Here is a 17,303-nt window from a genome sequence, read left to right as displayed (position 1 = left end):
AGGTGGTAGTTTACCACCAGTGTATTCAATTCAGTTTACTACCAATGTGTATTCATATACACATAAGTTAGGGAAGAGTTTCAGGCTGCTGCTAACAAAGCTGAATGACTTCTCTACTCCTTATCCCCTTGATGTGTTGGTGACTGTGGGACTGGTTGCCCTAAAGCATTTCCAACTCCTTGCTAAGCAGTCTTCTGACTTCCCTTAATTAAAGGCTACTTCTCTTGTCTATTTACAAATAAATAATGCAGAATTTTTCTGCAGTTGTATAGCTGAAATTAAGTGTCATATTAGAAAGACTTGTTTTTGTGCTTTGGGTTTGAAGGTTTGAAAGAGTTGCACATACATTCAGCTGTTGCTAAACTGCAACTTGTAAAGTGTGTTGCTTATCTTTTATTCCCTCAGAAAAGAAACTCCACATCAGAATTACAATTCCTTTTTAATCCTTTTGAAGTAGGAAAAAGGCTGTTTTAGTAGGAAAAAGATAGTCTGCTGTATGTTAAATTAGGATTTCTCATTTCTCTCTGGGATAGAATGATGGGGTGAGGTTAGATGTATAAATGACAAGCCTAAACAACTGTTGATGAGCCTGTCTGAAACTGAACAAAAGTGTTTTTACTCACTGTCTTCTCACACTATTTTGCTTACACTCTGCCAGCCAATTTTTACAGTTCATAAGATGTCAATAGAAATGCTAAAGCAGCAGTGGTGGCCTTAGGCAGTCCAACAACATGGCAAAAATAGACTGATTGTAGGATATGACATATTATCATGACTAGTTAATGCACATGATTGTCTAGTTTAATTTTGGCTGGGAAGCTGCCCGGCGGAAAGGGAGGTGAAGGTATTGGTCAATAACTGACTGACTATGAGCCAGCAGTGTGCTCAGGTGACCAAGAAGGCCAACAGCATCCTAGTTTGGATCAGAAATAGTGTGGTCAGCAGGACTTGGGAAGTGATCGTCCCCATGTACTTGGCTCTGGTGAGGCCGCACCTCGAGCACTGTGTTCAGTTTTGGGCCCCTTGTTACAGGAAGGACACTGAGGTGCTGGAGTGTGCCCAGAGAAGGGCAATGAAGCTGGTGAAGGGTCTAGAGAACAAGTCTGATGAGGAGTGGCTGAGGGAACTGGAGTTGTCTGTCCTGGAGGACAGGAGGCTCAGGCTCACTCTCTACAACTACCTCAAAGGAGGCTGTAGCAGGATTGGGATCGGTCTCTTTTCCCAAGCAGCAAGTAATAGGACAAGAGGGAAGTGGCCTCAGGTTACACCAGGGGAGTTTTGGATATTTGAAGGAAAAAAAATCTTCACTGAAATGCTTGGGAGGCATTGGAACAGGCCGCTGGAGAAGTAGTTGTGTCACTATACCTGGAGGTATTGAAAAGACATGTAGATGTGGTGCTTAGGGACATGGTTTATTGGTAGACTTGGCAGTGAGTGCTAGTTTTAACAGTTGGACTTAATGATGTGGGAGATCTTTTCCAACTTGTGTGGTTCTCAGGTAAAATGGGTTATGTAGTAACTTTCTTTGTTTTATAATCTTCTCTGCATATAGCCACTGCTAAGAAAAATGTAAAATCAAAAATATTTCAGTTAATTCTAGATTATTAGATTGGCCTGGATCATCTCCATATTTGGCTCAAATAATCTTTCACTGATAACTTTGGATTTCAGCATAATCAGTATAAAAAAGAATTTCCTAAAATGTAATGTCATCTTTGGAAGAATATGTTCTGATTGAGCATAAACCAAAATGCAGTCTGAATTTGAACCATCATGCTAATAAAATGGGTTTAATAATAAATGAGCATAGTGTTTGATAAATGTTATTAACTTCAGACCAGTAGTATTCACTAGTTGTACAAACACTGAGCTTCTCACTGAGGACAAACTGTTGATACTGCGGTGGCTTAGGTTTGAATGCATACCTATTTCCAAAGGAGAGGACATAATGCAAATCTGTTGCAATCAGTCACTTGAGTTCTTGGAAGTGCTTTGTCCGAGTACTTTGGCATTTGGATCTAATACTAAATTATTTTATTATTTTAGGTAAATGAGAAGACTAGGATCTTTGCCACCATTGTAAAAGAGAACAATACCAGTACTTCTTAAAGAAGAGACTATTGTTCTTTTCTTGAGAGGTTAAAACATGGCAAGCAGTAGATTGCTCCTTTTGAAATTGGCTGTGGACTTAAAAAAAAAAAAAAAAAAAAAAAAAAAGCACAAAACTGCAGACTTACAAGTGCTTAAAACTGACAGATGAGGCTGAAGTGTTCAGAAATTGCTATAGCTTATGGGTATAAACTCAAACTTTGCAATGATTTTTTCAGAGGTACCAAAAAAAAAATCCTATGGAATAGATGAGAGGTTAGGGTAAATGGCAGCTATGGGACCTTTACCATTTGCAACTACTTCTCAGTTTTTTTTTCTATGCCTCTGCTGCTGTGGGTGAATGAAACATGGCTGTGGACCATCAGTGTCTAGCTTTACTTCAAAACTGTCACCCAAATTGTATTTTTGAATGCAAGTGTTTTATGTGCTTTGACTTTAGTCTCCTTTGTCTGCTGAGGCTACCAATTGCCTAACCAGTGCTTTTTCCAAAAAGAGTCTAAAGGCAGCAAAAAGAGCAATCTGAAGCATAGCTTGTGAAAATAGTTGAAAAATTGACCACTAAGCAATTTAGGAACTTGCACAACTGCCTGTCTACTAAGAGAGGCCAAAGGCTTGTGTGTCTGGTATGTATACAGGAACTGAATCTGTCAGCAAAATTTTTCAGGGAAATCTGAAGTTGGTACACTTCCCTCCCCTTGCAATGAATGAAATTCCTTGTGTTACTTCAGCAACATTACCAAATATCTTAGGTTTTAAATAGTAATTGTTAAAGAGTTATTAGTAATAGATTCCTTCTTGTACTTTCAGCTTCTTTGTAATACTGGCCATGCAGAAGAAAAGCTAGGTTTTACGTATGACAGCATCATAATATGGTAAGTAATAAGGAACGCTAGAATAATACTTAGGGTACTTTGGTAATAGTAGGGTACTTTCATTGTTCTAGTTACAATTAAATCAATTTTATTTGTACTTTTGAAACTAGATTTTTGTATTTCCAGTATGTTTAAAATGTCATAATGCAAATGTATGCCTTGCAAATACTTTAATGAGTAAAATCAGAAATACGTTATACGCTTTCAGGATGAGGGGGGGAAAAAAATCCAAATGAAAGTGTAGATTTCTCTATTATGTTTTCTCAGAAATGTAAAAAAAATATAACATCTTAGTACTTGCAGAAAGGGCTTGTTTAAGAGAACATTTTTTATACAATTTGGAGCATACTATTAATGTAGTAGAACTAAGATTTAAAGATAAACTTTTTGTTAGTTTCTGCGTGTGTGTATGATTTGTGGGACTGCTTTCCTTTCTCCTAAAACATGATGTATATGCTTTCAAATGGAATTTTCCTGTATTTTGTCTCAATTTCTGACAGTCAAAAGAACTACCTGACTGTTCCCAGAACTTGTGTTTTTGTGTAGACATAAGTAAATTGGTCCTTAGGCTCAGCTTTGCTGGTAGGGGTGAAAAAAAAAAAAAAAAAAAAAATTTAGGATTTAATGTTTTAATATTTCAATATTCTGTTTGTGGTTTATTTTGCTACATAGCTTAGATCTATTCTGAGAAATTTGCAAGTGCTGAATTTTTAAATTATTTTAGGAAGCGACCTTGAGTTAGGCTAAGTGTATATATATATATATATATATTCCTTTGGAAATAATGTATAATTTTATAATTTGCTCTTCTGATTTTCTTAAGATTATCCTAGATTTTCATATACAAATCTTGTAGTACAGAATAAACTTGTTTTTCTTTGAAGATGAGAACAGTTATTTGGATGCAGGAAACAGTGTGCAAGTTTCTTTATTTAGAGTATGAATTGTTAACTTCAAAGCATTACACTATAAAGGAATAAGTGATTTCAAGAAGAATTACAATTTTCATATGAAGTTCTGGGTTTTGGAGTCAGTAACCTTGATGGACAATTTAACCAAACTAAAGACAGTTGTAGTCTATACTTTTCTGATATACTAGTCTGCAGTAATTGCAATTATTCTTGAGTTAAAAGGTCTGTTTTTTGGAACTCATTCTCTTTTTACTCCAGGTACCTGATCATAGTTTCTTCTTGCCAGCAGCTGGAGATAATAGTGACACATTTTGTTGTCATTCCCAGTGTAGATTGGTTTTGCCGGTTCCCAGAGCACCATACCATTGACAGCAGAGAGGAAGCCTTGAACCATGAAGAAAATGGAGTGTTGGTAGGCCTCAGAAGCTTTTGAGGTCTCTTAGTAATGTGCCAGGAAGCTTTACCCATACAAAATTCACAATATGTACAAGTATCTGACTGGATCAGAGATCTGTGAGGGAAAAAAAAAAAAAAAAAGCATTATCTTACTGTAGAGAGTAGATGAGATGATTTAAGAGAAAAGCTTAAGAATGAACCTGTAGTAGTAGGTTCCTGTAGTACCTAGTAGTTAGTGAATATTCTTTCTAATTACATCCTTCGTTAGTTTTTCCAGATTTTTATCAGTATTAAAGTTTTCAGCCCTAATGCTGTCTTAGGTGATGCTTCTCATTTTTGTAGTGACACTGAAAATACTTGGACAAGTTTACTGTTTTTCTTGCATCATAATATATTTTCAGCTTTCAGACAGATGCACACAGTGGACAGATCAAAATCATTTTCTAGATCTGGTGGCTGTTCTAGAATTCTGTGTATTAACTCACATTTAACAATCTTCAGTTTTCTTCATATTGTCAGTTTTGCATAGGCATAATTTTTTAATTCCCTTGAAGATTCTTATAGCCCCATCCTAACGTCCTCTGTAACCTCCCCCCATCCTTTTTTCAAATTACAAATTGTATGTTAAGTACTGTCTAACAAAGGAGACTGTGAACCTGATACTTAAATGGATAAAAATCAGGATAAAACTTTTCAGGATAAAAATCTTCCATTCATTCATCTCTGCTCTTTGCATTCATCTTTTCAGATTTTGATTTGTGTGACTACTTTTCATCACCCTGTAATGTCTTTATATCCTTTAATACAATCTTCAGCAACACCTTATGTGGAAGTTTTTGGTTATTACTATGTTAGGAAGGTGTTTCCTTTTTAGTATGCTGTTGTAATAACTCTTTCCAACTCTTTCAAAAGATTAGCAGAATATAGTTCACATAAACTATTCTGGTTGCTTCATGTAGTTAGCTTTCCTTCAAAAGAATATCTGATAAACAGTCATCTGGATGAGCTTTGGAATCCTTTTTGTTCAAATGTTAGCAAATATATGAAGATAGTTCATATTAATGTTCTTTCCAGACTCTTAGATGCGAAGCTTGGTGGGCCAGTGATAATACTGATGATGGATTTCCTCAATTCTTCCACCATTTTCACTTCTTAGTCTGATATTTAATATATTAAAAAAGACTTCAGGATAGGAATCTCCATACACATCTCCAAAACAATGACTTAATATGAAGAAAACATTTGTTTGTCTCATACTTCTGTCTTTTAATCGCTTTATTCTTTCTGTGATGTGATCCATTTTTAAGAACTTTCTGCTTGTGGAGTTCTGCCTGAGAAGCCAGAACCTATGTCCATGTGTACAAACACACATGCCTATCTTTGTCTAAAGATTGTTTGCTCTGCTATTCAAAAAATGTTTTCCTCTCAAATATAAAAGTAAATGAACTTTTCTTGATGGTGGGGGGGTAGGGGGGAATCCAGATGCTGTATTTGGCTGTCCTAATAAGAAATATGATAGCTATGTCATTGTTTTCATGGGAAATTGGTACCTTCTGTCTTAGAATCTCCACGGAAGTGTCTTAAACTGGAATATCCAAACCAATTACAAATTGTGAGGTAGAAGTGCAAACAGAAAAATACTGTTGAGAAGAAGTAAGTCTTACACTCATCTCTGACTTCCATCTCTACCAGTCTGCAACACTAGAAACAAAATATGATTCATGATCTAAAGAATACCTGTTATCTGTTCAAAGCAGATGAGGGGTTACTTATCTTTCCTTTTGTCTGCTTTTCCTGAAGGACTTGGAAATAACTTCTGTAGTTCAGCTCTTGTAAAGGAAGTTTTCCTAACGTCATGTTTTTCTACTACTTCAGCTTATTTTTTTTATATGAAGAATCATATCTGATATTACAATATAGATGGTCTTCCTCAGTGCTGAAAGCACAAATCAGTTTATCGGTATTTGCATGTAGCATTGCAGCCTTTCTTCTTGGTCTAGACATCATCTAGAAGTAGATTCCTTTTATAGTGACTCTTACATGGACTGACTAACTCACCTTCAGAAAGATTCAGAAGATCTTGGTCTTGGAATAGTTTATTACCATGCATGACCGTCTTCGAATAAAAACAAAAGAAAAATCTATTTGTATAGGTTGAAATTCAGTCTCACTAGCTACAGTGTTTACGTTCTCAGATGTCTACTGAAACAATCCTCCTAAAATATATGGCTAAAAGTTTTTTCTTCCTTTGTATTTAAGGAAGACGGGAAAATCTTTTGAGGAACTTCAGAAGGACAGTGTGTCACTTAACACTTTCAAACTCTATTTTTGGAGGTCTTCAAGATCTTGTTTTTTCATATTTTCCTTTTCTTTTTTTTAAACCTTGCTGGTGGATTTAGGAATTAAATTATCATGTTGGATTTAGGAGAGTTCGTTGGTGTGCAAGCAAAACACTTTCAAAATCTGTCTAAAGAGAAGTACATGTCAATTATATTTTGAAATGAAATTTGTAGAAATCTATGCTGTGTAGCGCTGCTTAAGTTAGGTATTTTGCACTGACATTCGTATTTCATGTAAGCATACTGATGTCATAATATCTTTAGAGCAATGCATGTAATAGTTAAAGTTCAAATTTCATAGGATGGAATAGCTTGGGTTGGAAGGGACCTCAAAGATTATTTAATTCTAACAGCCATGCCATAGGCAGGGATGAGTTTTGTCTCAGGTGTCTAGACATTATTATGAAGATCCATGCATATGGATTCACAGTGCAGCGGAGTAGGAAGTGCTTTCTATCTGTTAAACTTTCTGAAAATTTTAACTAATCTGGAATACTTTTTCAAGACTAATACTGTGCTCAACTGTTTCATCAAATAACAAGTCATATGCAGGTCTTGGTCATATTTTGTTTCAGGGGTATACAGACTGTTCTAAAACAACAAAAAAAATCTGACTTTGTTCATATTAATATATTGTCTACATCTGCTGGCAAGGTGAGGGTTTGTCTTCTAGACTGTACAGGTGAATATCTCAAAGAAAATTAATATAGGGTATTTCTCTTCAAAAATCTGACTTGTTTAAAGTAAGTTAGTAGTATCTGCATCTCAGATGGTGAAGTATACCTGCTGCTATATAATTGTTTGCCCCCTTTGTTTTTTTCATTGTAGTCTGCGGTTAGCTTTACTAAATGAAGCAAAAGAGGTGCGAGCAGCAGGATTGCGAGCCCTCCGCTATCTCATTCGAGACTCCAGTATTCTTCAGAAGGTGCTAAAGTTGAAAGTGGATTACTTGATAGCAAGGTAATTTTCCCTTCTTGTCATAAATTGTAAAATTGTACTTATTTTTTTCTGTTGAGAGAGGTGAGAAAACATGGTTTTGTATCCTCTTACATTCTTCACATATACTTTTATAAAAGTCTGTTTTTTTTTCAGGGTGAATAATGTACTTCTTTAAAAAGTTGGATAATACATCACACCGGCTAATCCAAATAAAATGCCATCCTAGTACATGATATCCTAAGAATAATCTAAAAAAATTAGACACATTAAAAACGTTTTTGTATCATAAATGCCATTAATTGTAAATTAGTCCACAGTATTATTAGCAAATTGAAACCATAGTAATTTTCATGTCTCTAGTTTTGTCAGATTTGTTCCAATTCTTAATATCATCATACTGCTTTAGGGCCTCTAGTACAAAGTCAGGACAAAAAAGTAGTTCATGCCCAAGAATTTATAATCTAAGTATAAACCATGACCCAACATAAAGATACCAAAGGGCAAACTAACAATGAGATAATAAGGCCAGTGTGGTGACTAGATCTAATTATCATTTACAGTGCTTCCTTTGTTAAAAGCTTCCTTTGTTAAAATTACCCGATTTAATGTTCAGATATGTATGTGTTTGTTTTCATATATACACAGATGCTCAATTTTAGTGTGGTGATAAATTTTCTTGGCAAAGGGGTTTTTCTGAAAGCATATAGAAAAAATTGAAATATTACAAATGCTTTTGTTTAGTCTTATTTGAAATGACACATGCAGCTAGCTCAGAATTGTTGAAACTGTTATGCTTTGTTACTGTATGTTCAAGAGCATTCTAGTGATTTACTTGTAATGAGGATAACTGTAAATAATATAAACTGGAACTGATTGTCTAACCATGAATATGTTTACTGAAAAGCAGACTTTTAAACAGTCATTCATAATAATTTATCTTCTGTTTATTCAGTTGTAGGAATATTATTAATGTGAGATGTTAACAGTTAAGACTAAAGTTGCTCTTGATATAAACAAAAATGTTTTTTAACTTATTTTAGGTGCATTGACATACAGCAGAGTAATGAAGTAGAAAGAACACAAGCACTTCGATTAGTCAGAAAGGTAAAATCTAAGTATATGTGGTCTTATCAGCTCTGGTAGTCAGCTGTGTTGACTCCAGGTTTTCTCCACTAGTAGATCTTTTTCACAGCCTCTCATTTTATCATGTGAGAAGAAACTATAGCTGTTAATTTAGAAAAAAAAAAAAAAAAAGTGCTGAGACTTATTTTGATTTTAATCTCTTATGACTGAGAATCTTGAGTGGTTTACAAAATCTCCTGATTTTTATTTTGATGGATATAAAACTGAGTAAGATTTGGAAACAATTCATCAAATGATGAGTGCAAGGGTTATAAAGGTATTAAGTTTCTTCTTATGATTTAACTTGATTTTGTAACATCTTTAAGTTGTTACACTTAAATGTGAAATGTGAAACATCTGTGAATGGAGGATTCAGGATTTTTCTGCCACTCAAGAAATAAGGGAAATTGCCATTTGTTGGGATAATCAGATCAAGTAATGCTTTTGGCCTTGCTGCTTTATCCTTAGAGGTTAATGCTATCCATAGTTTTCTCAGTTACATGATAAAACATACTTAGTCTTTGCGGGATACTGTAAGCTGATCCCTGAGAGACTAGCATATTACAGCTACTGAAGCTATTTTCTTAGGTAGTATAGTACTATGCCTTTGTACTGGACTTTTCTATTGTTGCTGTTGTTTGTCTTGCTCATATTCTTCTACTGAACACCATAAAAAAAAAAAATAATGAAGGCTCAGGGAAGGCTTGAATTATTTGGAAGTTGTTACCGAGGATCATAGTGTTAATCATTAGTTTGTGTGTATGTATACATATATATATGTTTAGGTTGAAAATATGGAGCCTTGATATGCGATTTCTTTTCTCTTTCAGAAGAGACAATATGCTTGTTTGGCACAATTGTTAAAAGTTTTAAAGCTTACAAAAAAAGGGCAAAAAAAAATAGATCATCTGTGTAAGTTGCAGAGGTACTTCAAGAAGTATCCATTTATACATGTTCTTTCTTAATCTGGTTTAAAGAGAGCTTCAGTGTCAGGCTGTAGCAACTTCAATATGAAGATGGAATGGAAATGTGTTCATGATGAATTGTTTTTATTTGGCTCACACTTGGTTGTTTGACACCAGGATCCCTAAAAGATTGTGTAAAGGTATAGGAGAGGAGAATGAACTGCAAATATTACAAACAGGCAGAATTAATTAATTTACACAGAAGATGCTGTTATCTGGTGAGCTGTTGAAGATCTGAACTGGGTCTTGTCAGCACTTCAGAACTATGCTTTTCCATTCTAAAGTCTAGACACAATTCTTTACTTCAATTTGGTAGCAAAAATTCTTGAGAATAGTACAGATACAGAACTTTAAATCGTTTCTTTTTTCTTATCCTTTTCATAAAGAAGAACAGCAAAATGTAAAATTCTGGTCCTGTTTTCTCATAATCAAAAAATTATAAATATTAAAGTGCAGGTTAAGGTAGTGGAACAAGAGAGAAGAAAAACAACTTTAAACTTTTAAAATTTGGTTTCTAATATTTTTTTGAGGGCTTTGAGTGCTTAAATTCTCTTTTCAACTGTACTTCTGTTGGTAACGTTTTGTCCTGTCAGCGGTGTTTCCTAGTGAGAGCTTAGTAACTCAAGTGTCTTCAACCATGAGAACTGTGATATGAAGTTACTTCAAGAAGCATTTCTCTATCTAATAGTAGTCATCATCAAACTGTCCATCTTTTAAAATAATTTAAGAGGCAGGATGTTTTATTTTTGAAGCAGAAGTGAGGGTGAGATATATGAACCACCTTCCTTCTATTCTTTTTTATTAATGGATCTTCAAAGACTTCACAATCTTTGTTACAGACTTCATCATACATGCTTATAATTCACCTTGCATCTCTTTACTTTGTCTTTAAAATTGTATTTAAGTCTATAGAGCAGAATGAAAACAAGTGCAAAGATTGTGTTTACTGAAGTACTTGAAAATGAGTATAAAACAAAATCTTTCTCCATCTCTTAAAACCTAAAAACCCTCCCATAATAAAACATCTTTAAGATGCTGCTTGTGGACACAAGCTAATTACATGTTAATGGCAGTAGAAAGAGTAAATTAGTACACCCATTCTATTGCTAATTCTTCTTCTTTAATACTTTTTGCTGTTGTAAAAATGAAAGACTGTGTGGGTGGGGAAGAGTATGGGTTTTCTTAGAGCCCTATCTTAAGGCTTCCTGTTTTGTGGGTAACAACATTATGTTTGACAAGAAGTTTCTCAAAAACATGTCTTAAAAATAAACTTGTTAAAGTGTTCAAATATTTGTCATAATGGTTTGTCTCTTCTCACTTAAACGTCCCTCCTTCTTTGCAATGTTCAGTCTCCTTTGGCTGAGCACGTCTGCAAGACATCTAAGGGAGCTGTAAAATGAATGTAACGCAAATCAGTTTTGGGAAAGTAATGCAGATAAGCCTAGTTTTGTTGGAAATTAAATGATACTAAATAAAATCTTTAGGAAACTTGCTTGCAAATATGCTTAGATGTTTGATGGAGCATTTTTTTGACATCTTAATTTTTTATTAGTAGAAAAAGTGATGTGGTTGGGTAGGCTATAACATTATGTTGTTCTCTTTCAAAACAGTCAGATAAAAAAAAAAAGTATTTCCCCTTAGTAATACATCTGTTTAACCTCAGTAAATATTCATGTTCCATAGTATGGAGGAGATATGCATATTTAATTTTATCAAACTGAGAAATGTGAGGAAATATCTACTTACTCTTTGTATTCAAGGCCTTATCTGTGTTGGGGAGTTAGTTGTTTTTGTTCTTTGTGTTCACAGAGTCTTGCTCATTAGGGGTGAATCCAAATAAGGTAGCAGCAGCTTTAGTTTAGACTATCCTTTTTTGTAGTCTGTGACTGTCTCTACCCTCATGAAAGTCCCTATAAAACATGAGATTTCAGTCTTGGCTAACTAAGCCAAGTTTAATTAAAGTTGAATAGATATTGAGGAATTTGGCGCAGTATAAATTAATCTTCTAGAAGAGTGTGTAGATTACTTTTTGACAGTGGATAGAGTTCTCTGTTGATAAAGAAATTGTTGGAAAAGATGTGAAAAAGGCAGCAATGGTTCTGTCTGCAGCAGTCATCTTTATTATTTTATCTTAGTAAGTAACAAAATTAAAACATAAAAAACAGAAGCAGGAAGATAAATTAACAGTTTCAAGAGCAATAGAAATAGTTTTAGTATTCTCAGGATATAGCCAAGTTAATTTATAAAATGATTTGTCTGGTGTTATCTAGGAAACAAAAGGATGGTGAATCTGTGAGTAAATTTAGAGAATTATAAAGAAACCAGAGTTTGTTTTCTTTCTTTTTTGGCAGATGATCACTGTGAATGCTTCATTGTTCCCCAGCTCTATTACTAATTCTTTGATAGCAGTTGGAAATGATGGTCTTCAAGAAAGAGACAGAATGGTTCGAGCATGTATAGCCATTATCTGTGAACTAGGTAAGATAATTGGAATCTAATTAAGAAAACCTTATATGGGTGTCCTCAGTTTTTTTTTTTTTAGGATTTTTCTTCTAGGAGGTTTATATTAGAATTTTCGTATAATAAAATGAATTTGTTTAGTAAGTATTGAATCAGATGTTAAGAGTCCTAAATGTTTCATAAACTTATTCATTAGGTTGATGTAAAACAAAATCATTTTAACTTACACTAAAAATATGTTAAGTACCTGAAGGTTTCAAGTACTGTGCTGTACTTCAATACTTGCCAGTTTTTGTGTAATCTTAATACTCCCTTGCTACAGCTGATGTTTCTAAAAATGAATGGATTGAATGTCATGAGAACTCCATACAAGAAGTGCAATCAAATGTACCAGTGTTCAGAAAACTAATTTTTTTTCCTTTTTTTTTTTTTTTTACAAAGGGTACTGCGATTAGCTGTCTTTTGAAAATCAGTATGTGTCCATGTAGAAGTTACTTGAACAGTGAGCTATACTAAATCCCTATGTTGGTGCTGATTTTAAGTATTTTCAGCTTTGTATTTTTCCATACTGAAAATCTTGAAATGTTTTCTTTCATATCGCTCATTGAAGTTACATATTTATTTTTTTTGTCATTTAGCACTTCAGAATCCTGAGGTGGTGGCTCTTCGGGGTGGTTTAAGTACCATCTTGAAAAATGTGATTGATTGTCAGCTAAGCCGAATAAATGAGGCTCTGATAACTACAGTTTTACACCTCATTAATCATCCAAAGACCCGACAATATGTGCGAGCAGATGTAGAATTAGAGGTGGGTTCAATTTTACTTATTTAGTGACAGAAATTAAACATTGTATTGCTAATGAAAATGTTTTAATTTTTACTTCAGATTTCACAATGTATTGATGCCAAATACTTAAAATGCAACATTTCAGGCTAAGAGCTTAATGATTTATGAAGAAGAAATAACATGACAAATCGGAGTGAGACTGATTAAAGGGCAAAACCCATTAACTGTATTCTTATGTGAAAGTAATGCATGTCTTTTTTTTTTTGTTTGTTTAGCGAATTTTAGCTCCTTACACAGATTTTCACTACAGGCATAATCCAGACACAGCAGAAGGACAGCTCAAGTAAGTGTTACTGCTGTTACTTGTGCTACTAGTTGTGTTCACATAACTATAATTAAACTATTCTTCTTTCCAAAGTGACAAAATAACAGTAATGAACTAACACAAAACTATAGGAAGCTGAACACAATAGCTGTTTAGAATGTAACTTCCTAAAACATTGTTAGGAATTTAAGATTTAAGAGGGAAATTAGGTTTACTCTTCTTCCCTCCCCCGTTACATTTCTTTCAATTCATATTTATGTATAAGCAACCAACTTTCTTCAGGTATAGGTTCCTTTGCTTTAAATATCCCAAATGGGAGTATATTAGTGCTAGTTTTATGTTCGGTCAGACTCAGAGGGTAGTAATTAAGGCATTGTACTAAGTGAGATCCAGTAAAAAGTGGAGTACAGTAGGGTTTTAGCCTGAAGGCTATGCTGTTTAATGTCCTTATGAATAACCTGGAGGATGAGATAGAGTGAGCTCTTGTAAATTTTATAGATGATAACCAACTGGGGGAATAACTGATAGAATCAAGGGCATCCCTGACATCCAGAGGGATGTGGTTTTTGTCTTTTATTTTCCGTGCTGAAACTCATGTAAACCACTGCATCAAGTTTTGGGTCTAATACCCTGCAGAGATTTTATATATGTAGTCTGACCCTTCGTGTTGGTGCATGGTGTGAGGGCATGAAACAGCAGGGAAAAATAAGGAAAAAAAGTTCCAACCTGATATAAGAAAAACAAATTTCTGTGAGGCTAGTTAAGCATTGGAACTGGCTGTTCAAGTACTGTAGCTTTCATACTTGAGAATTTCTGAGAACTGACTTGATAATGCCCTGAGTATATAACTGGTCTCATATCTGACAACTTCTTTGTGTAGGAACTTGGAATAGGGACCTCATCTCTATTGACTTAATGGGTTTAGGTTTTTCCTGTTTTGTAATCATCAAATGGCAATAAATGCTTAGGTCAGTGTAACTGAATCAGTGTCCAAATCCTTAGGCCCCTACTGTAGTCTTCAGAGTGACTGATCTGATAGGCCAAATATAGCTGTTTTGTGAGCCTCCTGCTGTAGAAACTCCACTGAAAAGAAAATGTATCAATGCTTAAAAACTCCAGACTTTGTGTGTGCATATTGCATATATATATATATATATATATATATATATATATATATATATATATATATACACAAAAATAGGCATAAGATTTTTCTTATTCCTGATTTTGTGTCCCATACAAAAAATTCTTAACTATTTTTTACTTGGTGTATTAATAACACTATTTTACAGTAATTAACTGTGTATCGTGATCTGTTGTTTTATGACAGAGAGGACAGGGAAGCACGATTCCTAGCTAGCAAAATGGGGATAGTGGCAGCATTTCGTTCATGGGCAGGTAAGATTTCTTTAAGTTGAATAACCAGCAAGGACTTTTCAGTGTAATAGAATGGTTTATTTAGCTCCAGAATTGGTACCAATCGTGAAATTAGGGGACGTATACGTAGTTTTCTTTGTCAGCAAGCTGCAGCTCTATCTTCAGTATAGAATACCATGTCAGCTTTACTTTGATGGTGGTACTTGCTATTTGGTTGGTGAAAGGATGTTGAAAATAGCATCATATTGTAAGAATTTGCCTTTGAGATAGTTCTGTCAGTGTGAATAATGAATTTATTTGTTTATACAAAGAATTTTCAACAGTAAAGTTTAATTAGCACCTGCTTTTACTAAGTGTTATAGCTGAAGATAAATTCCAGTATGGAACTATTTTTTGATTTTTTTCATGTAGAAAACATTTCTCAATCAAATAAAGTGGGCTTTTTCATTTTTTCTTATGCCCTTCCCTGTAACATTACAGTACCTAACATGAATAATGCCTCAGAGGATTTCTCATTATTTTAGTCAAGTCAATGTCTCACAATAAACTAATCAGATGATATGATATGACTACCTACCAACATTTTGGATAAGCTCTTTACAGGTTATACGTAGAAAAGGTTCAGAAATTATAGAAAACTTTTCTGATTTTTTTAAGACTACTTGTATTATTTTTTTAACAGTCTTGAAAGGATCAGTAAGCTTAATTTAACATCCACATGTCCTTCGAAGTGTCTCATATTCTGAAATGATTGGGGAGTTTGTGACAAGTTTGAAAATTCTAAGAACCAGTTTCTCTGTTTCAGAACTCAGTTTCTCTCATGTTGCTGTATCTTCCAAAATTCAGATGCTTAGAATTAATGCCATAAGCCTGAACAGGTCAAGTGACTGAAGAAGCAATTGTCTTGGAATACATTAGTTGCAGTGATACTTTTACAGTGAGCCTTAAATTGAGCCTTAAAAATCAATGTAATGGTTAGCTTCAGGTGGTATTCTGTAACATTTAAGAAGAATTTGAGGGTTTGCCCTGTTAATATTAAACTCATTGAGTGAAAGACAGTATAAAAGGAGCAAATTATGAGAGAGGCTGTAAGATTCTATGAAAAAAAAATCGTGCTGAAAACTATGAAGATAAGCCCTTCTCATCCGTGTAAAAATGATTAAAAATGATGGATAGGGAGTGTTATTCCAAGTATGCTTAAACTTGCTGTTTAGAATTCACCAGAGGTTAAAAAGAACTAAGTGAAATAATTGGTTAGGTTAAAATACATTTTTTGATTCAGAAAGTGCTCAGTTCTACATATGTTTCATTTCTAAGAATGAATTTTTATTTGCGATCTTGATTTCCTGCCATTTCTTCAACACAAATGAATAACTTATATGCTGCTTACAGTAGAAAGGGCAAAAGTAGCTATAGTTCTTAGTGAGGGAACAGTTGTACGATTAGTTTAGTTAAACATTTTGTAGTGACACACAAAGGTGAAAAATCTTTTTGTCATTTGTACTTGCAGTCAAACTAGAAATTAAATATAACAACGTGCCTAATGCTGTTCTTGTTTGAGTGATTATTATGCATGTAATGTTTTCTCTAGGTATTATCAGTCTGTGCAAACCTGGGAATTCTGGGATTCAGTCTCTTATTGGGGTACTCTGCATACCAAATATGGAAATACGGGTATGTGGTAAATATTTAGCACTGGAATAGGTATACTATTGGATGTCTTAACGTAATTTATGTTTTTAAAAAATGTAGTGGTCTAAACAGTCTCCAATTGAGAGACTACTAGCCTCAAGTTTATTTGGCCCCCAAACTCAAGTCTATAATTCTTGTATAAATTTTCTGTGTGATCGTAAATAAGCTACTTGTTCTTTCTGTGTCCATGAAGTGTGAATCAAAGCACACCCTGTATGTCTGACAGGAGGGAATGGAGGAACAAAAAGGGAAAGACATGGGGAAGTAATATAAGATTTGTATATGCTCAAATATTTTTGGCAGTGAAATTATAGATTATAGAATATGGGAGTAAATGAAGGTTTTTTGTTTAGTTTTTAAGTTCCTTTTCATTATTTTATGTAGATACTGAATTAACTCTAGAATTGCATAGTGATTTAAATTAAATTAAAAATTTATTAATGTGCTGTGAAATGCTTTCTGCTGTTCTTGGTTTTAGGTTCTTTAGTTCCTTGTTTGTATTTCGAACAGTCTCCGGTCTGCTGATAATAGAAGCAGAGAGCAGGCATTATGAAAGTCCATCACTTGCATGGACTCAGACTATATCAGTAGTGCATACATTTTTTTGCTTTGACCAGAGGTCAAAGCAAACTCATTGTAGCTGTAGTTATGATTTTAAAGCATTGAATTTTAGATAAACGAAAGTGTTTCTTCCCAATTACTGCTTAAAACAAAAAGTTGATGGACACAGCAATGACTGGTCAAAAAAAAAACAAGTTATCAAAGTAGCCTAGGCTTCTGTAGGATTCACAGTTGCAGTGTAGCACAACTTTAAATGAGCAAGCCCCTTCCCTACTTCTCTTATCCACATTCCCTTAGATATTCAAATAAGCATGTAATCCAAAAAAGAAACCCCCAAATAGACACCAATTTTATAGAAATGAATTTCAAGTTCTTTTTTTTTAAATAATGAACAAAAAGACCATTTTAAAATCTATACATTGGCTGTTTTGTTTTTGTTTTTTTTTGG

General features: G+C 34.0%; 1 protein-coding gene across 3 annotated transcripts in view; it reads left to right on the top strand.

Annotated features, from left to right (window-relative positions):
- RICTOR (RPTOR independent companion of MTOR complex 2) overlaps positions 1-17,303 on the top strand; it is a 75,620-nt gene that overhangs the window by 23,579 nt on the left and 34,738 nt on the right. For all 3 annotated transcript variants that reach the window (XM_032205366.1, XM_032205368.1, XM_032205367.1), the window contains 8 exons: positions 2,917-2,981; positions 7,456-7,587; positions 8,607-8,670; positions 12,005-12,131; positions 12,752-12,921; positions 13,176-13,243; positions 14,556-14,623; positions 16,194-16,276. In XM_032205366.1, coding sequence (XP_032061257.1) covers positions 2,917-2,981; positions 7,456-7,587; positions 8,607-8,670; positions 12,005-12,131; positions 12,752-12,921; positions 13,176-13,243; positions 14,556-14,623; positions 16,194-16,276 — 777 coding nt within the window. The remainder of the gene's footprint in view (positions 1-2,916; positions 2,982-7,455; positions 7,588-8,606; positions 8,671-12,004; positions 12,132-12,751; positions 12,922-13,175; positions 13,244-14,555; positions 14,624-16,193; positions 16,277-17,303) is intronic.

This window comes from Aythya fuligula, chromosome Z (genome assembly GCF_009819795.1).
Source record: "Aythya fuligula isolate bAytFul2 chromosome Z, bAytFul2.pri, whole genome shotgun sequence".
Taxonomy (NCBI): Eukaryota; Metazoa; Chordata; class Aves; order Anseriformes; family Anatidae; genus Aythya; species Aythya fuligula.
The sequence above is the reverse complement of the archived record's forward strand: the minus strand, read 5'-3'. Positions and strand labels throughout refer to the sequence as shown.